General features: G+C 33.0%; 3 protein-coding genes across 3 annotated transcripts; 1 reads left to right on the forward strand and 2 right to left on the reverse strand.

Moving 5' to 3' along the window:
• The first annotated feature begins 859 nt into the window (after positions 1–859).
• On the forward strand, positions 860–5,727 carry LOC102602929 (GDSL esterase/lipase CPRD49-like). Its single transcript, XM_006365531.2, has 6 exons — positions 860–1,085; positions 2,800–2,877; positions 3,070–3,210; positions 3,619–3,695; positions 3,797–3,937; positions 5,398–5,727. The coding sequence occupies exons 1-6, from the start codon at positions 975–977 to the stop codon at positions 5,609–5,611; spliced, it is 762 nt and encodes a 253-aa protein (XP_006365593.1). The 5' UTR covers positions 860–974; the 3' UTR covers positions 5,612–5,727.
• A 2,370-nt stretch (positions 5,728–8,097) lies between these two features.
• LOC102603267 (LIMR family protein At5g01460) lies at positions 8,098–15,633 on the reverse strand. The gene is made up of 14 exons (XM_006365532.2): positions 15,091–15,633; positions 14,922–15,007; positions 13,524–13,639; positions 13,293–13,403; positions 12,806–12,904; positions 12,566–12,688; positions 10,423–10,485; positions 10,254–10,318; positions 10,036–10,145; positions 9,829–9,943; positions 9,667–9,732; positions 8,817–8,927; positions 8,661–8,727; positions 8,098–8,580 (listed from the first exon to the last, which is right to left on the reverse strand). Exons 1-14 carry the CDS (start codon positions 15,438–15,440, stop codon positions 8,533–8,535), a joined length of 1,530 nt encoding a protein of 509 aa, XP_006365594.1. The 5' UTR covers positions 15,441–15,633; the 3' UTR covers positions 8,098–8,532.
• A 7,804-nt stretch (positions 15,634–23,437) lies between these two features.
• LOC102578964 (agamous-like MADS-box protein AGL61) lies at positions 23,438–23,974 on the reverse strand. The gene has a single exon (XM_006365545.1). The coding sequence runs from the start codon at positions 23,972–23,974 to the stop codon at positions 23,438–23,440; it is 537 nt and encodes a 178-aa protein (XP_006365607.1).
• Positions 23,975–25,874: the final 1,900 nt, after the last annotated feature.

Here is a 25,874-nt window from a genome sequence, read left to right on the forward strand (position 1 = left end):
AAAGCAACAGAATCCCACTTAATCACATGAGAATCATCATGAAGATATTGCTCAAGAATAGAAACATGGAACACGAGGTGAGCCGCATATAGGCTCGGAGGTAAGGCCAATCTATAGGCTACCTCTCCACACTTCCCCAAAATCTCAAAAGGTCTAGTGAACTGCGGACTGAGCTTTTCTTTCTTTTCAAACTTCATCACACCCTTGGTGGGGCACACCTTAAGCAAAAACCTCTCCCCACACATCACGAACACCAATCCGCATAGCTCTTCTGCCTACTCTGTGCGATCACAAGGCATTGCTAAATCAACTTCACTAGTATATATAGTTAACTTAACCAACATCCTAACTGATTGATAGTTAGCAACTAACTAATTAGCCAATTTTAAAATCAGTTATAACAGACTCTGCAATCAACTAAGTGCGGTATTCACTTTAACATTATCATGATTATGAGCTACTTAGTTATTATCAGTAATCAATATGACACATTATTATCAGATTATTATAGTCTTAAGTTAATTGCATGTTTCCATTGGGACTACGCTAAGTTCAATAAATTTACCTAACTCTTTTTACATAAAATTTTAAAAATAAGATGTGAATTGTTCACCATAATCTGAAATGATAGAAATAAGTATCTCATGCAATTCAACTATCTTTCATATATCGAGATAAGTAGCATTTCACTTTTTCCATCCTCCGATACATCTCACTTCCACCTATATTATATTATTTTCCTAAATTATATATATATAAATATTTTTAAAATAATATTTTAAGCTTATAAAACAACAAAAAAATCCAATGAAAACATTTTTGTTGATACCAAATACACCCTTAAATGCCATTTTAATCCTTGTGTGCTAAACTGTCCCCACTGCGCCGCCTGGAGCAAGTAGACAACTGTTCATAGTTGTTATCTATCTTTTCTGGAGTCAGTAGAAACATTTTTCTTTTGTTGAGTCTCATCAATGGTAGGACCAATTCGTCCACAATTTGTGCTTTTTGGCTCATCCATAGTACAATTCAGCTTTAGTCATCAAGGATGGGGTGCAATACTCACTGACCTTTATGCTTGCAAGGTTTTCTTCTTTTTTTTTCACATCCTCTGCATCTCCACTTCTCCCTTAATTTTTTTAGATTACGTGTGTGTTAGTACATGAATTTTTATAATCGATGTGGTGAATTGCGAAGTAGTGGATAGTGGGTACCACTTGATTTTGCAAATTTTTTATGGTTCTCAAATAAAATGAGTCAAGAAGTCAGAATAGTGGTGTTATGAAAGTTATGATTAGATTAATAATGAAAAGAAATGTTATATTGAAAATTATAATGAAAGAATTGTTATTGTGTAACTAAGAATTAAGGGACTATAACAGTTTGTTGGGTTCAAGTGTACACAGATTTTACCCCTACTTTCTTTGTGTGCTAGAATCTTCACATTGCTTAATATACGGATTCTTATTTCTGCATAAAATAATGCATAGATTCGTGCATAAGTTACGTAATTAGTATTATTTATAAGAATAATATGCAAAATTGCAACCAAATGGTGTGTAAGTTTCATTGAATTTAATGAGGGGATCAATTTTCCTCATTCAAGAAACCAAACGAAGGTATACATGGTTATGCTGAACTCAATTCAAGACTTTCTTGTTTACTACAAAAAATGTTAAGCACTAATGGATGAGTGAACATGAAATTTAGCTCAAATTATTCTTTTTTTGTACTATGAATGTTTTGTTTTATCAAGAATCAGGAAATTTGGACAAAAGATGTGTGTAAACATTAAAATACTATTATATAATACATGGAGTAGCAATATTGCCCTGCTAAATTGTTGACATTCACCAGTAGTGGAGATGATACACTTTTTAAACCTTTTTGTCTCCATAACAAGGAACTAATAGGTTTGAATTGTGAATTGTGTGAACTACATCATCTAAAAGTATAAACTGTCAGAGATGGGACACTTTAATATATTCATTTTAGGTTCTCAACACCCCTTACGGGATAAGCATGCGGAGATGTTCTATTGATAGATGTTGATGAGACTCGAACGGGGAACTTCTACCTGTTGTCTAGCATGGTACTGTGAAGTGTTTGATTATTCCCTCGTTCTTGGTTGAGGGACTAAGCAATCTAAATCAATGCCATTCGTGTATGATTTCAACAGTAAGAAAGAGGGGCTGAGATTGACCAGCGCTTAGCAAGTGAGATAATTGCTGTTGTTGGCATAAGTTGCATGTTTCTTTCAAGTATAGTTAGTTAATAATTCCTTAGAACATGATAAGTACAGTTTACTTGATTGAAAACTTTCTCCTTTTGTGTCAAGTTTTCCAACAGCTACATGATGCTTCTTTTTGCATCGTGAATCATCAATAATTGGTCGAGCTTCAGTTTTAATTGCTAAATGATGTTATGGTAAAGAATTATAGGAAGGCTTTAATTGAGTTGTTCTTAAGTTCACCTCTATTTTGTTTTGCTGTAATTTATTCTTTTTTCTTGCATTATGTTGTTTTTCCATGCTTTCAGATGTGATTAACTATTGAAAGGTTTTCAAGGTAGTGGTGCCTCTTCTTTCGTGGATTAAAATGATAATCGTTTAGTTTGAATTTGAACTTTTTTCAATAAGTGGTGTAGATACATGTTTTGAAATGAAGAACGAAATACTTCTAAGGCTAGCTCAATGCCTACTTATTATGTTTTGTGTGTGCTCTGGAGTTTATCATAATTTTCAGTCACTTGCTTGTACAAAGGCCGGGGCTTATTTAATCAATCATACTGATGAAATAGGCAGATATACTGCTGCGTGGATATGCAGGTTGGAATTCAAGGTGTGCACTTCAAGTCTTGGATGAAGTGTTCCCCAAGGTAATTGGTTGATGATCAAAGTGTGCTGTCCTTTTCCTACTTCCATGTTTGAATAATTTTATCTATGTTCCAAGACAATGTAGCATTTGCTAGGCAACTTCATGGAAATTATTGAAAATCATCTAACTTAGTGTTCAGTTCCTCTGTCCCTCTCATATTTAATGTTGTTGGCTCATATGTTTTTAAACTTAGGATGCAGCTGTACAGCCTTCTCTGGTCATAGTTTATTTTGGAGGGAACGATTCAATGGAACCTCACCCAAGTGGCCTCGGTGCTCATGTTCCTCTTCCTGAATATGTAGAGAACATGAGGAAGATTGCAATTCATCTGAAGGTAACACTTCTAAAATTGAGTTGCACGCCGTGAATATATTCCAATGTGGTCTGGATTAATATTAAAGAATAAGAATACCTTGTTTTTCCTCACAACAAGTCTGCACGGGAAACTGTAATCTGTTTTTGTTTCAAATTTGACAATATGTATTTCAACCTTTTATTTTGGTGACACTTTCATTCATCCTATAATAACTCAGTTCTCAATCATCAGGTCAAATTAATGGTGATACAAACAGTATATTTGAGCCACTTGCTTTTCTTGGATAAAGTGTTACCAAAATATTAAAATAAAGTGAATGTACACAGATAATCTGATAAAATCTAGTTAGCACTTTAGCATCAACTTTTTTTTTTTAACAATACTGAATTTGGTTTGATTTGTAACATGTATCTGCTGCACTACCAGAGCCTCTCTCACAAGACTCGGATAATCTTTCTCACTGCTCCTCCCGTGAATGAGGCACAAATGGCTGAAGTATTTGGGTAATCAACGTAAAGCTAAGCATGGAAGTTTTTTTCATGGTTTGTTGAATTTCTTATTGCTAAACTAGTGACACATGCTTCTCATTACTGCACATAACCAGTAATGATCTTGGTCGATCAAATGAATCCTGTCGGAAATATTCCGACGCTTGTGTACAGTTGTGCCAAGAGTTAGGTGTGAAGGTTATAGATCTTTGGAAAGCACTTCAACAGAGGGATGATTGGTTGACTGCTTGCTTTACGTAAGTTTTTTATTTATTCGAAATCACTTTTTGTGTTTTGTCATGCTGAACATGTAAAATTAACTGTCGCTTTGGCGATACAAAATCCAGCTTCACACACTACATCAAAAATGATCATTAGCAGCAATTAATTCTTAATTACCACTAAATATGTATTTTTAGCGGCAATTAGCACTCTTTGTATATGTCCCTAAAGCCTTTAGCGACATTGGTTCTAATGGCACTTAACTAATGCCGGTAAAAACTTTATCACTCTTTATTAATGTTAGTATTTACTGCCGCTAAAAGTTGTTTTTGTTGTAGTGACATATGTGTCAATCAATTAAATTTGGAACTACCCTTCTTAAGATATCTACTTTAAAGAGTCAACTGGTTCAAGTTTAAATTTTGGTAGATCTTTCCTTTTGGCTAGTACCTGTAGTAATCAACTAAAATGCTACCATATCTTCTCGGTAAGGACTGTATCGCTGTTAAATGTTCTGAAAAACTTGAAAATGCAAGGGGATACTACAGGTCTTTCTGTCATAAGTGGCATGTTTTGTTTGCTTGGATATGGACATAAGTGACATCAAATTTACTTGAACTATGTAACGAAGTAGGCATTTGTGAAGGAATGGACTTACATGGTTGTTATGACTGCCTCGTGGCAATGGTGACGGATATTTGTTCGGATGGACATTTTTTCCACGGGTAGAAATCAAAGCATCTATAGATGAGCTTAGGTTTTCTCTCATTTTGCTCGTCATGTCATAGATCACTTACATGATCGAAAGCTCCACCGATCGGCTACCTACTAACCTTCTACCCTAATCCTTGATCTTCATATCTTCCTATCGAGGGTCATGTCCTTAGTAAGATGAAGTTGTGCCAAGTTATGTCTAATCACCCACCCCAATTATTTTTCAGCCTACCCCTATTTCTCCTAACTTCTACTACAACCAAGCTCTCACACATCCTAACTAGTGCATCCTTGCCCCTCCTCTTCAAATGTCTAAACCACCTCAACCTCGTTTCCCTCATCTTGTCCTCCACGGAGGCCACTCCCACTTTGCCCCGTTTAACTCTGTTCCTAATCATATCTCTCCTAGTATGTCCACACATCCATCTAACCATTCTCATCTCCACTACCTTTATCTTCTGAACATGAGCATTCCCGAGTGACCAGCACTCTACCTTGTACAACAGTGTTGGTCAAACCACTACTCTGTATAACTTACCAATTGTTGAGCACACTATACATATTAAATTTTGTCAGTGGTTCTGATCATAGATCTAGCTGAATGATACCTTGTATCCTGGTTGTTTTTATACTAAACCTTCTTTGGCGCTTATTCTGTTAGCAATCGTCATGTTTATGTGATATTTCCTTTCCTATTTGCTTCTAATGTTAGATCATCTTTGACACGTCCCGTTGGCAATCACCATCTTCATGTATAACTTTCTTGATTTGTTTTCTGAAGGGATGGAATACATTTATCATGTGAAGGCAGCGAAATTGTGATCAAGGAAATCTTGAAAGTTATCAAAGAGGCGGACTGGGAACCTAACCTGCATTGGAGATCATTACCTACTGAATTCCCCGAAATCTCTCCGTGTATCTTTGTTGATCCAGAGGGTTCGACGGCTATAAAAGTTTCAGAGATGGATTTTGCATGGCAGACTCAATGGCAATAGTTCAGACTCTGATTATTCATTTGAACTTGTCTTCATGAATAAGTTGGTTTTCTTACCATGTATGTGAATTCTTCCAAGAAAATATAATGCAAGTCTATGAAATCAACTTATTACAACTCCTTGTTTTTTTTCTTTTTTCACTCTGTATTTGGTATCCGTTTTGAATTTCTGGATTGGCAGCATTCGCGGCCCCATAAGGTTCATTTAAGGGGAAGCACTTTCAACTAGTATTTTCCCATTTATAAGGCTCAAACCTGAAACCTCTAGTTAATGATGGAGGCGTAGCTCCAACATTTTGATTTAATAGGTTCAATCTTCAGGTTATATCACTGAACACATTATATTTTTGAAAATATAGGTTCATAATCTATTATTTATTAAACATTTGTAGTAACTTTTTATACATATCTATGTTTTGTGTCGAAAATATTGGGTATATATGAATTAAGTATTTATGTTTTCTATCTGTCACTATTTATCTATCACGTTACAATCTTGAACGATAACTCTCCTCATTTATTCGAACTTCTGATCTCCTATATGAATTAACTTTTTACACATATCTATGTTTTTCATGGTTTGTTGAATTTCTTATTGCTAAACAATATTAGGTATATATGAATTAAGCATATGGAGATATTCCACATGAATGATATAGTTTTTAGGAACTAATTAAGCCTTTTCCTTTATTAGCATAAAAGGATTTAGACCACCTAATTATCTGATCTCAACACAAGAAAAATATGAAATGGAAAAATCTTTTCTTCTGCTATTTCTAGACCACTTTCTAATTCTTTCTATCGCATATTGAGTATCTTGAAAAAATAATAAGCGGGGTTATTCTAGTGATTGAGCATCTTTGATAAATTGAGGGTTCAAGTAACATGGGAAATAAGTGGGAACAATACAATTGATCACATTTTGAAGAGGAGATAAAAGATTCTTATAATATATGATGGAAAGGGATCCATAATTATAAGTTTAAAGTTATTTTAAGCTAATTACCAAATATAATACTTAATTCTTTTCAAAATATAACAATTTAGAAAAATAGAAGATCCGTGAATTTTAGGCTCATATTTTGGTATATCTGATGTATGCCTAGTGTATGTTAGCATAATGTATAAACATGACCCTTAACTTGGCTTCAGCGGACAACTATACCCTCCAACTTTGAGTGTGCACAAGTAGGCACTGAAACACGTATAAAATTGAACAAGTAGACACGTGTGTCCTACATGGCATAATACACGTTGGATGCCACATGGGACACAAAATTGCCATGTAGGGTGCCATGTAGAACGAATGTGTCTATTTGTTCAATTTTATACAAGTTTAAGTGTCTGCTTGAGCACACCCAAAGTTAAAGGTAATAATTGCTAGCTAATACCAAGTTAAGGATCATAATTATGTATTATGCTTATATATTGCTGTATTTTCTATTTATCATATTATACATACAATTGTACACAGACATACGGGTGCATACAACGGCATACAAGTATGTATATCACTAAATATTGTCCGTATGTCAAAGTATATTTTTGTATGCCATGTGTATGTCAAGTGTATATATTGGTATGTATAATGATATATTATGATATACATGAAGAGAAAAAATTGTGGAAATCATAGAAGAGAACTCTAACACTACCAAGGTATGTATAAAAGAGAAGACAAAATACCATTTTTTTATGAAACTAATTGGAAGTTATATATATAGGATCCCCTGAATTGAATTGGGTCCATGAATCTAAGAAATGGTGAGAATTCTTAATCTCTCACAATCTCTCTCGATTTGAAAATTGAGGATATATATATATATATTTATTTATTTTTATTTTCTACTTGGGGGTAAAATTTGGGTATCACTATGTCTATGTGATGAAAATTTTCTTTAAAATGTCATGTTAACCCTTGAATGATTCTTAAAATATTATTTAATTAATGTTTGTGAATGATTGGTAGAGATGTGTGCAAAATAACATTATTATAAACCACATCTAAGAATAAAATAGAGATTATTTAGTGGTTGTAATTTGTAAACACATAGTTGGCCTTAATAATTAAGCAAATACAAGTTGACTATTCCCTCACATGACTTTTTAGTCTTCCTTTCACAGCTATGGGAAAAGAAAAAGTCTTGGCTTGATCTGAGATCACTTTCATTGTACTGCTGCTAATTTGATCGACCAATGACATTAAAAAGAAAAGATTGAATTAATAATTAAAACCCTAGCTAGTTAAGTTATTACTATATAATGTACTTTTTACCAGTTTTAAGTAAAAGAATATAATGTACTTGAAATTGATTACATGTTTTCCAAAGTTCAACTCCGCAAAAAAATCTAAAATTTCAAGCTCAAACACTTCACATTTACCCTATCTAACAGGAATATGCAATTCAAAATGCTGACAAAATCGTCTACTACATTCATATATAACTCCAACCAGCTACATCAAATAAGCTGAACGAAATCCACAGAAAAGCCAACAAGAATCTCGTAGGATCGAAACGTATATAAAAGAGTTCACAGTAAATATACAAGCATCCAAGAAATTTTTGTATATAATGACTATATGATACATCAAGGACAAATCTCAAACCAAGCATATAGATGACGACATGCCCAAACAAATGATAACATTACCAAACAAATGATACATACAGAAGGTGGGATTAAAAAAAAACTAAATTAACAGCAGCAAGAACAGTGGCAGCAGCAGCAGCAGTAGTACAGAGTCGCCAACACCCCAACTTCCACTGTAGAAATCAAATTTAATGGTGTTTGCCTCCTCCAAGAATAATATGAAACAAAACTAGGCAACATACACCAGAGTTCAAAGCCTCAACATTAGTGATAGACCAGAGTAAGTCTCAAATACGGTCAGATACATGCACTGCTATCCAATCAAAACCTTTAACTGGAGAGCTGGAACCTCCCACTAGGCTTTTTCCTTCTCCACCCCTGCAAAGTTGAAAATTGTTTAATTTCTCCTCCATCTTAAGAGCAAGGATTTGAGATGTCAGACAGTAACAGAGACTTACAAAGGCAGCATAGTAAACAAATGTCAGACCAGCTAAAACAATGAATCCAATTTGAAACACGTTGTACCTGCGAAGACATCTTTCCCCATTCATAACATGATTCTTGCAGCCAGAAAACCAGCTCTTGATGAAAATCTAGAAACAACAGCAACTTACTTGTATAGATACTTAATTCCACGAAGAGATTGCAGATTGTGACCAAATATTTCTTGAGCTGCAGTTGCTTGAGCATAGTATGCAAAGGCCGTGGCGCAGAACTGAATGACACTGCAAGCGCAGAAAACAAAAGATCATACTACCAAACTTTTACGCCAAGTGAAAGCAGGAGAAAGGTGGTTATCAATCCAAAAACTGCAGATTGGCTAATACCCTTTCAGAAAACCAGATTATTAAGTGAACATATATTTAGCATCCTCGAATTTCATGTCTTCTATATACCACCTATCAACTCAGCCAAGTATTTAATAGATGAAACCATTATCCAACAAAGTAGATGAAGCTATCTGTTTTTTATTTAGAAATATAGGGGGCAATGCACATCCTTTAAACAAGTGCCACATAAAATTCAGCACGGAAGTTTCAGGATATCCTGTCAGAGGAATCCTTTCTTTCCTTTCCATAGTTGCCTACATATGGTGTAACTAGTAAATGGTCTAGAACCACAATACCCCCAAGTTAGATCAAAGCTACAACAATAATTCCCAGTTCAACTTATAAGAAGCAGGCTGCTTCTTTTGTAGGATCTAGCCATAACCTGGAGGACCTGATTTAGCATGTTGTTTCATGCCTCACTTCAGAGTTCAGCCAAATATCAACACTCAATTTCCCAATAAATTGAATCCTAGCTGGTACATTAAATGCTTTACTATTTGCATGGACAACCCAAAGTGTCCCACACACCAGTGGTCTAAGAACTTGTCCTTCAGATATTCATCATTAAGATCAATTATTACACCGCTGAAAATGGAACAAATACATAAGAAAAATTGAACAGCACTAATCCTACCTGATGGAGCAAAGAAGAATAAGGCCCACATTGAAAAGAAAGGAGTTCATGAGCGTAGCTCCCCACCTGTAAATAGTGGTCCAGCACAGCAGTGAGACAGGAGCAAAGCAGGTGGCAAACAGATTCAATAAAGTATAATTGCAAACAGCAGAAGAAATTTACTTCATTGGGTGAATCGTAACAAAAACTAATCTCAAGCCAATCATCATTGCTCCAGCAATCACCGCAAGCAGAAGGTAGAAGCAAAAAAATGCAAAAGCTGCAGTGCCCAAAAGACCTGGAGAAATAACAGAAAAAAATACCATCACATTTCATGTATCAGTCACCATACGTAGCAAATAAGGCAGGGGAGAGAAAGGTTGAAGGTACCCCAAATATCATCTAGTTTGATGAAAACCTCATTAAGGAAGGAAGAAAGTGGAGGATCAATCAGAAGATATATCACGATATGGGCAACCCAAGCTACAGAGACAATCAGCCTGTTTACATGAACCAAAAAACACAGATTCACTACATACCATCTATTTATGTCAAATTATTCCAAAAAAAACTAGTGGAAATTAAAATTCCATCACATTCCCACATACCCTAAAACGCCTAGAATGAGTTTTGCTAAGTAACCTAGAACCGTCATTGCCCAAGCAGTCTCAGCCTGCCAAAAAGAGGCCATCAAACCAGTTTGCTCAACAAAATTACTTTGGCAAGGTATGAAAAATAAGATTTTAGCCTGCCAAATATAAAAGCACGTCTCTTTACCTTTTCACCTTGAGGATACATTTCCTCTAGAGCCTTGACATCGTCTTCAAGAAGAAGAACCTCCTGCAAGGTAAAACAAAAAATCATTTATCACACTAACATAAAAAGAAACCAGTATTTTTCAGTTTATTCATTTCTTGATATATTAATCTGACAAGAAAACAGAATCTTCATCCAACATCCTAAGATAAATGAGATAAAATTGACATGAGGTCTGAGGTAAAATCATCAATAACTTAATGTAGAATTTCGAGGCAAAATGGATCATACATACCAAGAGGAGTGTCACTTGCATACACAGATTATGGACATCGATTGATCATATTAAAATAGCATAGCATGGTTTATTCAGCCTTTGCGGGAGAAGCATCAAGCTCAACTTATAAAAAGTTCTATTTTATTTATTTTTATTTTCAAATTTTATAAAATGTATAATGGTCACTTGAACAGTGATTATCACCTCACCTCCCACCCCTTTTTCCTACTTACACAACAGATGCTATTTGCGGAGTCATACAACTTGCTATTCAATTAGAAACTATTCAAACATTTCTATATTTTACTTTTGTTGTGCTGTGAAGGAGGGGTGTCATTCCCCTATCAACAATATTATGTTTACTTATATTCTTGATAAAAAAATTGTTTTGTAGGAATTTGTTGTTGATTCTTGTGAATTGAAATGGATAGATTTTTGAAGAAACATAATTCTTCTCAACCAAGTTCTAGTTTTAGATATAATTATCCGCGTCTTATAGATGAGTTTGATTTGCAGTCACTTAAACCCGATCCTTGAGAAAGAATACCAATTGATAAATATAGCCTAGAATACGGGATGAAGTGAGAAGACACTATATTCAACAAGGGCCCTGTCAACCTATTGTTTTTAATTTCCTCAAATTAAATTCAAGAAGAAAATGCATCGATTTAGTTCAACATGGTTTGAGGGTTCATATTCTAGGTGGATGGAGAATTGTGTGAAGAGAGATGTTGTATTTTGCTTATGTTGCTATTTACTTAAAAATGACTATCCAAGAGGGAAATGCGGGTGATTTTTTGACAAAAAAAGATTTCAAGGCTTGGAATCATAGTTCAGATTCCGGAACGATTTGATTTATATGTTGGTGAAGTAAACAACATCCACAATAGGTGTTTCAACAAGATGCTAGATTTGGAGAATCAATCTCAATCCATTCAAGTTGCTTTTGACAAGCAATCTAAGAAAACAAGAAGTGAGCATCGAATTCGGTTAGAGGCTTCTACTAATGTGGCAAGGTTCCTCTTGGAATTTGGGTTTATCTTTTCGAGGTCATGATGAAAGTGAATCTTCAAAAAGCTAAAGGCCTTTTTCTAGGTTTTTTGGAATGACTTGAAAAAATGCTATGATGACTTCTCCAAAAACTCAAAAGGATATTGTGAGTGCTTGTGCACAAGAAACCATGAAAGTATAATTGATGACTTGGATGGAGATTTTTTTTGGAATATTAGTTGATGAATCCAAGAACCTATCACACCATGAACATATGGCCCTTTTACTTTGCGATATGTTAATAAAAAGGCAAAGTGAATGAACAAGTTATTTGCTATTATTCGTGCTGGTGATACATGGCACAATCTTTGAAGGAAACAATATGCTCTTTGCTTTTGAGATACTCTGAGTATATCTAAAATACGTGGACAAGACTATGATGGGGCATGTAACATGCAGGGGGAGATAAATGATTTTTAAGCTTTGAGTTTACAGAAAACTCCATCGATATATTGCACTCACTGTTTTGCTCACCAATTAAAATTGACACTTGTACCTATTGCCAAAGAAAATTTGCTTGTGGACAACTTCTTTACTATAATTGCTAAAGTGTTGAACGTGATTAAAGCATCATTTAAGTGTAGAGATCAACTTCGGGACCATCAAGCAGAAATGTTGGAACAAATATTAGAAAGCAATGAAGTTCAAAGTGGAAAAGGTTTAAATCAAGAACGAGGGCTTCTAAGACTAGGTGACACTCATTGGGATCTCATTTTACAACATTGGTTCACTTTGTTGTTTTATTTTCATCTATAGCTCATGTGCTAGATACAATTAAATGTGGATGACAAAAATGAAAAGAACATTCAGAGAAACCATGATAAAAATAAGATATACCTTTTCGACTGCCTTCACATTCTTCCGCCATTTTCTTCCCTTACTTCCGCTCCTTTCTTCTTGATGAAGTGCATCAGTTGCTTTCTTCAATTCTTTCGCTTTTTTACCTAGCTCGGTAGCTTCCTGCAAAATCAAAATGAAGCATCATGAGTCATGACACCAGTGTGTATACCTTTCTTTATTTAATTTTAAACATCCGTTCAGGAAAATATGCAAAGAGCTTCTAACAGAAGAAAATACCTTGATATACTGTGACCGCGTAATAACAGCCTTTGGACGCCTGATGAACGAAAATATAAGTCCCAACGGGAGACAAGCAATGCCAACACCACCAAAAATCTGGATATAATATGAGAAGCAGATAAGTCAGTACCAAACATGCATATTAGGGTGACGGGTTCTCTTCTTTGTCCTCCAATGCTGCTCCTCAACCTCACAAGAACCGATCACCCTAACCCCCTCAACTATAATCAGAAGACACAACAAAAGATTCATGGTCAAGTAGCCACCCTTACAGAAAATTTATTTATATTCAACTGCAAACGACAGAAAAATTCCTCAACTTGATTCTAAATTCTACACTTAAAAACCAGCTAAGTGATATCTAAGAAGTTCTCCATATTAAGAGGCATTATATCAAAACAGAAATGACTGAAGAACTGAATATTCAGTCTCTTCATCACAACAATAACAATATTCAAGTGTCTAAAATTAAGTATTGCCATACCGTGAAAAGTACAGATCCAACAATGGTAGCCAGAGCAACGACATATTCAGGAAAAGTAGCATGCATAGTCCAGGTTGTCTCAGAGGAAGCATTAGCAGAATATGCAGAACACTGGTAACAATTGAAGGCAAGGATTAGAATGGCGGCTTTGGAACAAGACATTAAACTACTTATCGATGCTTACATAAGCTCAACTAACTAAGAAACAAAAACATTTAAATTTGCACCAACCTGACGGGCACCATTTCCAATACATTGTTGACCATTGTTAAAATCAAATGAATTTGGAAAGGAAGTGGTGGCTGATGACAGGTGTCTTACAGTGAAGTCTGCCTTTCCAGCGAGCCCTGAAATACTCAAAAGAGGGTAGATAAAGATCAGAAAAGACGTGTGATGAACAACAAAACCAAAGCAAATTACCCAAACTTAAGCAAATTAAATATAATTAGACACTTCAGTAGTTCAGTATACTTATCAGGAAAAAAAAAGTGGTAAAATGTGCAAGGAGATCCACAAAGTTAGAAGCAATGAAGGTAACAAATTGCAATTGAAAACTATATAAACCCTAAGGAAAGGGATGAATGTAACTATGTAAGTAAAGTATGTTCGCCACTGCATAATTAAGCGAAGAGCAAGGTGCCAAATTAGCAGCAGTTTTGGGGTCCCAAAAGTTTATAACTACTTAAAGTGGCAGTATAATTCTTGATGACATGCCGCATGCGGTGGACAAGATCACATCCCCCTCTCTATTGGTTCTTCAGCAGTATCCACAAGTAAAAAATGCATAAAGTTTCAAAATCTGGCCCAAAAATCACACTTCCATATCTGATCAAAAATAGATCCAAGTAGCACTACAACAACTAGAGTGGCAAAGATGGGAAAATCAGTGAGACGGTTGTGATTGAGCCACAAACCAGATGAGACATTCTTGACACCATCTTGTGTATAATCAGGAGTATTTAACTTATAATAAGAAAACTAAAATGGCAAAATACAACTCCTAACTCTAGGCATACAATCCCCATAAACAGCATCCAAATATTCTTCTTTTCATATTTGTCCCGTCATCTATAGGGGGTAAAATTCATGAGAAAAAACTCCTAACTGAAGAAACTGTAACACATGATAGTGAAGTCCAAATAAGAAACACAGCAACTACACATGATAGAGAAGCTCAAATAAGAAACACGACAACTCCCTCAATAAGCTGGTAATTTGAACCATTAGACAACTAAAGTAAGTATGTGACCTTTATACCAATTTCACTCCATATCCAAGACTCACACTTTTAACTCTGCCTATGAGAACTTCTCAATGCAATCGTCAGTTCAAACCACAATAAAGGAAGAGAATGTAGGTTAACTGCTAACAGTAGCCAAAAGATACTCTTAACTCTTGCATTTAATGGATACAGATAATTCATTGAGTCAACCCAACTAATTTTGGTATATGGCATAGTTGATTGTCATCTAAAATGCCCAACTCCGTACCCAAATTCTGGCATTTCCCCATCAAAATTAACTAGTCCCCAAGCTCACCCGACATCACATTAGTATCCAAAGCTAGAAATGCACAGCATATTATACATGTCAAAAAGTCTCATCAACACACAAATTACTCGAAACTTACCATATAAAATTCCAAGCAACAAAGCACACACAATTGCTGTGACCAACACCCAACACATTGCACTTTTAAGCCTTTTGGCAATTGTCCTACAGAATACAGAAAATCAAAACATCAGAATAGCAATTCCATACCATACACATCATGTCCAAAATTGTTCGAATACACGTACTTATCCTGGTCGCCTTCGTAGTAGAACATAGCAAAGGGAATGACGAAGAAAACGAGAATAGCATCAACAATGTAGATAGCAAGCCATAGTTGCTTCATCGGGAGCGTGAGATTACAAGCTCCATTATAAATCGCGTGTTGACAAGCCTGCCGATTTGCAACATCGGCCGGTAACATGAGAATTGAAATGGCGGCGATTGAGAGGCCAAAAACGACAACGAATTTGGGGAAATAGGCTTGATTAGCATCATCAGGATGCTGATAATTGATGAGAAGATAGACATTGAATATGAAAACGAGAATACATACGACTATGGCTACAATAACCAAGGCGAGATTGAAATCCCCCATTGTTGTGTGAAGATTTCTCGATTCGGATCAATTTTGAAGGTTGATTCGAATCGGAACAACGTGTGAATGAGAAGAATTTAGGGTTTGGGTTTGAAATTTGATGAACAGAGGCCCTTTTTCAGATCTGGGTTTTCGAAAAGAAGGGGAAAAAGAGAACGGGCGGATTTGCTCCGGTAGCAGTTTGATGTGTTTGAGCTGGAGAGTTTTGAGTATTACTAATTTACCCTTTTTCAAAAACAATATTATTTTTTTTCTCTAATAAGTATTTTTGGTCTGCCAACAGCAATGGAACGTAGAGAGACTCGAAATATGTCTTCTAATTTTGGTAAGCACAAGTATTATCTTAAATTTATAAAAAGTTGAATAACTAGACATATTAGTGATTTGTGTTTATATTTCGTGAATATTTCATCATTTCTTTAGTATGTTAGTAAAAAAATTATGTAAATATAAAATAATGATGTGGGTCAATTTTTATATTTTAAAAATATGAAATCATAATATAAAATTTTCAAATCAAGGTTTTTAAATTTGGAATTTTATATCGTGATTTAAAATTACGAGATGAAATCACTAAACAGAGGGCTTAAATGTAATTTGAAATATATTAGTAGAGGGAACAGGCTGGCAAAAGTAAGGCATTATTTGTTGTTTCCAACGGTTTCGCTGGATTAGAAAATTTTAAAATATGCACTCTATGCCCTCCACTCAGACAGTCGCCCATTATTTTCTACTCTCTTTTTTTTCACTTTTACTACGGTCGAAATTATACGTCGTGTTTATGAGGTGCAAAAATTATCTATTTTGCGATTGAAAATTAGACTCGTTCAAATCTTTTCAATCTCTCTTCGATTTTAGTAGGATTAGTTGATTTTTTATTTATTTAAGAGTTATCTAATGATTATCATAATTAATAAAATTTGATAGAATTAAATATTCATAAGTTAATATCCTACCACCAATCAACAAAAGCAATATACTCATAATGTTTATCATAATCATGTATCAAGTCTTATTAATAAGAGACGTATGAAAATTAGGAGTATTAAATTTGTATATGAAATATAATCTATAATTGATTTTGTTAAATAATCAAGTTTGTATACTTTAACACTTTTTGTAATACAGATAGTGTGTTTTAATTATACAAGATTCTATTAAAAAGGATTTAATACTTTTTGTAATACAAATAGCGTGTTTTAATTGTACAAGATTCTATTAAAAAGGATTTTGTTCTATATAGTTCATAAAAATTTCAAAAATATTATTTTTTTTCTAAAGATCTATAATTGAATATACCAAATAAACATTATGAACACCTCAAAGTCTAGTACCTACAACTAATGAATATATTTTTATCTAACGTTGGATTATAATATATTCTTTTTGAAAAATTAAGGACTTCAATATTATTTTTAAAATGTGATTATAATATTGGTTGGATTATAATTTTATTTTTAAAAATAAAATAAAATAAAGATGTATTTTTAATTTTAAAAAGTGGATTTGATCAATTTTTAAGATACAATTTTTTGTCACTCTCAAAATTTCTACCCCTCCGGCTTAAAAAAATAGTCACTTTAGCTCAGAAATAATTGTCATTTTAAAAATTTAAGACTCAAATTTACAATTGTTTTCAAGTATGATTTTAATATTAAAGAGTATGAATAATATTTTAGAGGAACTAATCAAAATTGCTTTCATTAAATAGGAATAATTTAGTAAATTACATCTTGTATATTTATTTTAATTGGTGTAAAAAAGTTAACACGGCAATTAAAATAGAATGGAGGGAGTGACGACATTGATTTTTGTTTTGATAAATTCATATTAAATTTTGGATTAAATCGTAAATTTATAATATATCGATCAAGTCAAATTTTTTATTAATAAAGTTGGATTAATGTTTAACTTAAAATATAAATTAAATGAAGTCTAATTACATTTGGTTCAGACTATTAAATTGACAAGACAAGTCCAAAGCATACTCTTCAAAACCAAAGTCCGCTAGAATTACTTGAAGACCAAAAACTTCAAACTCTAACTCATGCTTATATAAAGGGATCTTCATAAGGGCAGAAAAAAAGAAGAAATACAAAGAGAAACTTTGTTCTTGAGTGGTGTTATGCAAGTCTCATGTATACAAAGAAGTCTTTGTTTCCAAGTGTCGAGCTGCGAGTTTTCATATTGTGATCAAAGTTCGATTTTGCATTCGTGGTGAAATTCCAACTAGTATTTCATTGATTCAAGAACAAATCAAAACTCTTGAATTGACAATCGTAAGGAGAAAAGTGAGTGGATTTCATCTTTTTATAAAATATTTTATAAAAACTGTAATCCCTCATAAGTTATTGAAATCAAATAGTACTATTTTACTTATTTAATTAAAATTTGTCTATGATTTGTGAGCATGCATAGAAGGAAATGTGGATTATCTTGACATCTGAATATGAATATTTATGTTCACTCACCTTTATGAAATTAGAGTTGGATTATGATGACATTTCGTTATACTAATTATTTGAATTGTGGATTGAACTAATACAAAGTTTTTGTGCAATTAAAAAATTGAAATGAGTTGATTGACTTATAAAAATCGTGTATATCATTAATATGTATGTATTATTCTAGGATAGATATTGACTATATATCTCGTGCGCACATACACATAGAAAGAAAGCAGGTGTATACATGACATATTAAGTCAATATAATCTATCAAATTATGAGTAATGATTATTCTATAAAGAAGGCAGGTGAATACAAAACACATACATAGTCTTCATATCATCATTTTAATATATTATTAATTGTTGAAATACATGAAAGTGATGGATTACATGTTGAGAAACTACTTTATTTCTTCCTTGATGTTGGTTGGGTTCAAAAATCGTATTGAATTGGCGGTTGTTGTTTTATAGCTACTAGTCTGTGTCTTTCATAAATGCAATTCTAATAATGATAACTAACTTTGATAGAGCAGTATAAGAATGACCCTCGTCATTACTTCATTTGAGGGTCAATCGATGATGTTATTTAGTACAGTATATTTTGGCACTCATTCTTCTTTTATGTACTTCTATTGTGCAGGTTTTAAGCCTGATACTAATAATAGGTGATCCTCATTTTGACTACAACTTATTGAAGTCTTTGAGGTAGCGACTTGTTGTTCCACAATATTCAAACTTCCTTATCTCTTATTGCATTTTTTTAATCTTTATATTTCACACAATGTAGCACTTTAAATCATATTCTTGTGATCTTAGAAGTTTGGATTCATGTCACCAAATCTTGGAATTGTTATTATTATTTTTGCATTCTTATCTTTAACTTTATGAAGAAAAATTAATTTTCTTAAGACTTATTTCGCCTTTTAAATTGCTTTATTTTTTGCATTTGAGAATATTCAGTGGGATTAGCATAAGTGTCATCATGATTCTTGATTTTTGGGTCATTATCCTTGTAAGTTATGAATTTTTTAAGGCATAATGTTTTGAAATTGAACTCATATCTTCTAAGGTAAAACTTGTATCTTGCGATTTTTGTTTTTAGAAATTATTTTTTTAATTACTTAAAATGTTAAATGACAAAAAACTAAAAATCATCAAAATTTGAGAGGAGCATCATTGGTTATGGAAATCACACGGCTTACTTACATTCTTACATTCTTCGAGACACCAACTAACGCTGCACAATGCTCTTTTTCTTTATTCAGATAATATTTTAACTTCTCACCTCATCAAGAATCCAGTTCTTCATGATGCATATATTTATTCACTCAACTCATCTTTACCACTTAAATTTAGTTCAACATGTTTTTTGACACTCCTAATTTTGCCTATCAATCCATTATTTATGTGCATGAGTCCGATATTTTTATAAACTATTTATAAGTCTAAAAAATGAGAAGTCAATATAAAGTTAAAAAAAACACAAAAAAGTTCTTCCCAAATCAATAAGGGACACTTTCTTTTCAAATGCTACAAGTTTTCTAACATATTTCATAATTTATCTTTAAATATTTGAAAGTAATAAGTGAAAACAATTGAGTTGAATCAATTTTAAAAGGTCCAATAAACTTTCAAATTTTGTCATGTTTGCATCAATTTTTCCAAGTAGATGGACTTAAAATATATGTCGTAAAAACATATGAAAAAGAGCTTGAAAGTAATTAAACAAAGAAGAAGAAGTAAAAGGAGAGAGCACATGTTTTTTTCCTCCACATTTTTTTATAATCATAATATTTAAGTCAACTTACACGTATCTCAATCAATTTTATAAAATATTTATCATCTCTGACCAATATAGTTACAAAGTACCACATATCATTCACCCTAGTCCTTTGGTTGATTAATTTGCATTGTACTCATTTGGATATGAATCTCACAAAGGATCAACTCAATAGTATAAGAGAACATGATAACTATGTTTGAACATTTAAACACTTCGATTTTCCAATGGAAACACTATCATTTGTGGGACTTATCTCTGCCCACGTACAATAAACTTTAATAACAAGTATTAAAAAAAACTAAAAGAAAAATCTAACAATAATGAAGGAAGAAACATTTAGGCAATAATAATTATAATATGTCCCACTTTAGAAGTTAAACATTTTTTCTTCATTAACTTCATACGAATTAAGCTCGCTTTCTCTCTTATCTTTCTCGATCGAAAGCTAAACGTACCAAATCGTCTAAGAAAAATCTAAAATAAAAAAATATTCTTTTTTACGAATTTAGATATTAAAACGACGACGAAAATTGTACCAATTTTTCTTGCAAATCCCAACTATTTTCCAAGTGTTTTTCTCAAAGCTAATTGTCTCTTGTGATCTCCCCTTCATCATCTTCTTCTCTTTATTTACTTCCTCTCAAGACTCTCAATGCGTTTTGTAATAAGAAAAATAAATAAATTTTGTTTTTCCAATTTTTTTATCCTCTTTAAAATGTAGAATTTCAATTTGTTAATATAATTTAGTTTTGTTGTTAAATATAGTAAGTTGAGTTTTTTCCGGTAATATAGTTTATTCCTTACCATTAGTATATTTAGCATGGAATTATTTTGATGGGACAAAACTTTTTAAAAATTCTAATGGATTGCATTAGCTTGTATTAAAAAAATAAAGAAATAAAGGGTTGGTAATTATTTATTTGCTTATCCATTTCTTTTTTATATGTGATTGTCCATTATTTTAGCATTTTTTCTCTCTCACACACACACAACTCTACTTTTGATTTATTTTTGGCTATATTATTTTTAAAGCCTATCTCTTGAATTACAAGGATTAGACAACAACAATGTATGTCACTTTAGAACTACAAAAGGAAGGCATTTTCATTCCCATATATGCATAAAATTAGATAAAAATTGACAAGATGTGCGCATTTTTCGTTATAATAATTTGATTTGATAATAGTGTCACGATCAAAAAATGGACGCGATGACATTCGTTTATTCCCACCAAGATAAGTCAGCCTCAATCCAATGAAACGAAAGAAATGTGGAAAGAAAACAAAAATGAGATAAGAGCGAAAAATTTATTCATTCTAGTATAACCCCAAAACTTGGTTATAACGTGTACAAACCACTGATATAAAAGTGTGGAATTTAAAGATAATTACAAGTCTCAATGTCTTTGTTTCTCAAATAGAACAAAACATAAAATAAGGAACAAGAGGGACCGTCGAGATAACAAACAAATACCTCTCAAAAGTCTTTTGACAAGCCTTGAAAGTAGGAGAAGAAAAAAAGCAATCACAGGTACCGAGCTCGCAACTTACACAAGTGTAGAAGCAAGGAGTGAGTACCAACCAACATGGTACTCATCAAGTAACCAATTAAACAAGGCAAAACTAGCTAGAAAATGAGTACTTCTTTCATCCTAACCGAACCTCCTCAAATTACAACCTGCATAGGAATCAGCCCAACCTAGAAGTTTCACAATACACAGTTCACAAGACTTAACAATCACAGTTGAACAACCAACAAGTATCAAGTATGTCAATCACAAGTATCAAATACGTCATTCATAAATATCAAGTAGATCTCTCTCAAGTGTTAGATGCACCAAATCACAATAGTCAAACTCTCGCCGGAACCATTTTTCTTTGGTACAATATCACTAGCCGGAACCGTTTCCCTTCGACTTTATATCACATCACTAGCCGAAATCATTTCCCTTTGGATTTATATCATATCACTTGTCGAAGCCATTTACTATCACTAGGAAGTATTTTCCTTCGGCTTTATATCACATCACTAGCCGGAACCATTTCCCTTTGACTTTATATCATATAACTTATCAGAACTATTTTCCTTCGGCATATACATCACATGTCTTATCACAGTGCACAATAATCAATGCAAATAAGTAGTTTCATATCATAAGGACGAGACAACAACTCAAGCAATTCGAGTCCACATTAATGCCATCAAATTATTCCATCAATCAACCAAATAGGGTCCACAACAAGGTAATTCACAAAGCATTATGATCAACATGTTGCCTTTTCATTAATCCCATTTTTATTCCTTAAGATTAATCAAGTGAAACAATGAACTCATCACCTCATTCTCATTTCTCCCCAACACACACAATGAAGGGAAATACAAGTTTCTACAAGTTTTATAAGGTTTAGAAAGTCTTTTGCCTTAATTCAATCAAATAGTCAACTAGACTTGAGTCTTCCCTTTCCAAACAATTTCCAAAGCCACCCAATCTATTTAAATCAAGTAATCACAATAAGATTTAGGAAATAGCAACACCCAACTCATACATTTTGAAAAATAGGTCAAGCAACTCAGAAACTCAATTCCAAAAATGAGGTTTGAGTTCGAAAATCTTTAGTTGAAGATGTTACCCAAGACATTTGAAACTCATTTCGTAAAAAGAATTAAAATCAGTTCACAATCACCATTTTAGTTCAAAATCATTAATTTGATATGCTGAAACCAAAAAAAAAATGATGAAGAAATCCTTCTATGATCATGAATTTCGTTAATATGATTGAGTATTTTTGGCTTTCCATTGTATAGATCCATAATTTATGGGTTAAGTCGTAGTTATGAGATTCGACGAAGAATCTAATTAAGAGATCTGAGCTGGATTTTCAGATGTTGAAAGTGAAGTTTATTCAGTTTGTATCGGGTTTGATGTTGTCGTCACAGATGAGGATAGATCGGGTGGTGATAGATTGGTGAGGGTGGAAATGAAGGTTGGGGCTGGAGGAAGGTTGACGGAGGATGGTGATTGGTGTGGTGGAGGAGGAGGAGAGGGAGAGGTTTTGCGAGAAATTTGAGAGGATTGTGTCGGAGTTCAAAAAAATGGATAAAACAGAAGATGAAGAAGTCTTTTCAATAACTTGCAATCGATAAGTCGGAAAGAGAAAATATTTGAAATTAAAAAATAAAGTGATGAAGATAATTGGTAATACCATGGAGTGATTTTAGGGGTGAAAAAAAATAAAAAAAAATCGTGGGGTGATAGTTTACAGTGATGTATTCGGAAAAGTGAGAAATTGTGGAAAAAAAGAATCTTTGTAATTTTTTGGAATGGTAGGGAATAATAAAAAAAATAGGGTAAAAATGACGTGTAGATGCTTGAATGAAGTACCAATTACTTTGATTCAATCATAAATCTTATCAGGTTTATAGTAGAAACTGAAAATAATAATAGTTGTTACGAAAAAAACTTCTCTAATCAAGCAAGTAAGTCAAACAAATCACTAATCAATTTATTGATATAACTAGGAACAAAATACAACGCCGCAAGCTCGACTAAACCTAGTCATCCATACCACAAGTAACAAAGAGGCGGATTCTCAAATAGTACATGACTATTTTAACAAACGAATCAAACATCAAACAAACGAAGATCACTAATGAATTCAAGTAACATCACTAAATTTAGAAACAAAAAAAAACATTTGAAATGTATGACTTTGAATCTAATTATTACAACGCATGAAGTTCAATATATTAGGAATCAATATATGTTTAATCAACATTTTCTGGAGGTGCTTGTGTGGAGGAAGAAGCATTGTTTTCCACCTGCGATAAAGAATTTTTCAAATCAAAATCAACGGATTTCAACCAAAGCTCGAGTTCATTCACCTCCTCTTCATTAAATTCCATAATAGATTCCCACATTTTTTTCATGTCAGTTTCCTCAGTGCCAGATGTCGGATTAGATAGACCCCTTTCTATGATATCAAGCCCATCAAGCTCAGCTTTTAGTTCCCTCCCTTTGTTTCGAGAATTTTCAATAGCAATACGGTTACTTTCACTTGGCTGTGTATTTGGACTAAAAAACCGATCTACAACCACATCAAGTGTAGGGTGAAAAAAAGAGTAGGGTTTATCGGTCGGAGAAAATAATGTTATCCCCACGTCAACATCATATTTCCCAACCAATTCACTAGCTTTTTTATATAATGTTGATCGACGCTTTGAAAATGTTGTGTATCGAGCATCTTCATTTTCTATTTTGACCATTGAAATTTTCTGACGTCCTAAAGTCTTTTTTTCTGCCATGACTCAACTTTGAGGGAAAATGATTTTAAAAAAAAAGTTTATTGATAAAACGCTCAAGAAAATGTGGTGCTTATAAAAATGAAATAAGATGATTATTTATACAAAAAATTCTTCATAGTTATGATAAATTTCTAGCCAAATAGTACAATAAAAAGTAGATTTCTTGCAAAATGCAAAAATTATAGTAACAAAATAAATTTATATGGTAAGAAAATCAAGTTTTTAGTCAAATAAATAAATATTTCAATATGGTTAATAAATTTTGGTAAGCTAATGAGAATATATTTTTTGAAATAAAAGAGTAAAGCTCATTTTTCCCCTTAAGATTTTGAATTTGAGAAACAATACCCCTTCACTTTTGAATAAGATGATAAATGAGAAAAGTACACTAAATAGCATAAAAAGTTAAATATTACACTCATATACCCCATTTCTTAATAATTTTAAATATACACAGTCGGCACAAAAAATTTACACCGCATAGCCTCCCGCATAAGGTTACATATATATGTATATTAATATAATATTCAATTTAATCCATTAAGTTGTTCGCTTGATTTCCTTATATGATTTCTTATTTTTAATTTATTTGTGCTCCAAATTTCTTTATCTTCACACCAATTTAATCCTACAAATAAAAGGTATAACATAAGAATAATTCATAAAATTTATGCTAAAAAACGACAATGAAAAAACTAAATATGAGGTAAATAATGATCAAAGACTTAATTATTTTGATTTCTTTCTTCCTAACAATTAAGAATATTTTCTTTTTCTCTTTCTTTTTTTCCGGTTAACTAAATTTTTTGTTTTTATTTTTCTCTTTGTTAGTTCCTTTTTTGTTTTGTTTTGTTTTATCTTTATTTTTTTTAAATATTTCTTCGTTAGATTATATTTTAAATATTTTTTCGTTAGATATACTCTTATAGTATCATTGACTAATAAGTAATGTATGAACGGTAAATTTTAATGATACCACAAAAATATATATACTCTTATATTATCATTGACAAATGAATAATTTCTTAACACAAAGATAAAATTGTATTTGCAACTACAACCCCATTAAATTGAAATACAATTACTGAACGAAATCACCTTTACACAGCGAATAAGCAATCAATTAGCAATACCCAGTAGTAAATTCAACCCATATTCACATAATCACACCCCAAGAATTGGGGTTTTAGCTAGACATAGTAAAGAGATAGAAATCGATACCGAAAAGTGTTTCCATCAAGTGGGTATGATTGATATCGTCTTTAAACACGTCTAAGATGAAGAATCTTCAATATACACTTCCGATTGCTTAGAAATGGAAATCTTCAAAGCAAAGGAACAATGTCTCCAAAACTCTAAGTTCTAAAAACTGAAAATAATATGATTCCCTACAAAATCTGATACTAAGCTAAAAATTTAAACAAGTATTTATAGTTTGTCAAAAGTGTGCTGCGAAGGACCGATTCGGCGCAGTTAGTCGGGATCGCGATCCACTCGGTGATCCTCCCTTTGGTCTGGTTCATTGCCTTTCTATATTGGCCTTCAGCAAATTCAGGTTCTGTAACGTTGGGCGATGGAATACTGCATCGCGGAATCGTTCAGTGACTCGCCAACTGCTTCTTTATCTCGCTGACTCGATTTTCTCCTTCAGAGCTTGGCACACTAGAACTTTAGGCGAGACCCTAGCCATTCAGCTAATCGCCTAATGGTTTAGGCGATCCTCATGCCGTCTTTTCTTCGTCTTTTTCGCTGCCTTGTTCCTTTTTTTCCCAATAGTGTCCATACTTTGCCTCTAACTCCAAATACCTGAAACTCAAAGGTTTTTTCATCAGTTATTGAGACAAAATATGCATTTAAGGACACTAAATCTATCAAAATAAAGCCCTAAAAGAGTCCAAAT

Source organism: Solanum tuberosum, unplaced genomic scaffold (genome assembly GCF_000226075.1).
Source record: "Solanum tuberosum cultivar DM 1-3 516 R44 unplaced genomic scaffold, SolTub_3.0 scf00557, whole genome shotgun sequence".
Taxonomy (NCBI): domain Eukaryota; kingdom Viridiplantae; phylum Streptophyta; class Magnoliopsida; order Solanales; family Solanaceae; genus Solanum; species Solanum tuberosum.

What these genes read in the sequence shown, in the direction of transcription:
- LOC102602929 (XM_006365531.2), top strand. Translation starts at nt 975, where the DNA reads ATGGTAGGACCAATTCGTCCACAATTTGTGCTTTTTGGCTCATCCATA. An exon ending in CAAATGGCTGAAGTATTTGG is followed by an intron (nt 3,696 to 3,796) that starts GTAATCAACGTA and finishes GCACATAACCAG; the next exon opens with TAATGATCTTGGTCGATCAA. An exon ending in TGGTTGACTGCTTGCTTTAC is followed by an intron (nt 3,938 to 5,397) that starts GTAAGTTTTTTA and finishes TGTTTTCTGAAG; the next exon opens with GGATGGAATACATTTATCAT.
- LOC102603267 (XM_006365532.2), bottom strand. Translation starts at nt 15,440, where the DNA reads ATGGGGGATTTCAATCTCGCCTTGGTTATTGTAGCCATAGTCGTATGT. An exon ending in TTGGAAATGGTGCCCGTCAG is followed by an intron (nt 13,404 to 13,523) that starts GTTGGTGCAAAT and finishes AATTGTTACCAG; the next exon opens with TGTTCTGCATATTCTGCTAA. An exon ending in TTGGATCTGTACTTTTCACG is followed by an intron (nt 12,905 to 13,292) that starts GTATGGCAATAC and finishes TATTATATCCAG; the next exon opens with ATTTTTGGTGGTGTTGGCAT.
- LOC102578964 (XM_006365545.1), bottom strand. Translation starts at nt 23,974, where the DNA reads ATGGCAGAAAAAAAGACTTTAGGACGTCAGAAAATTTCAATGGTCAAA.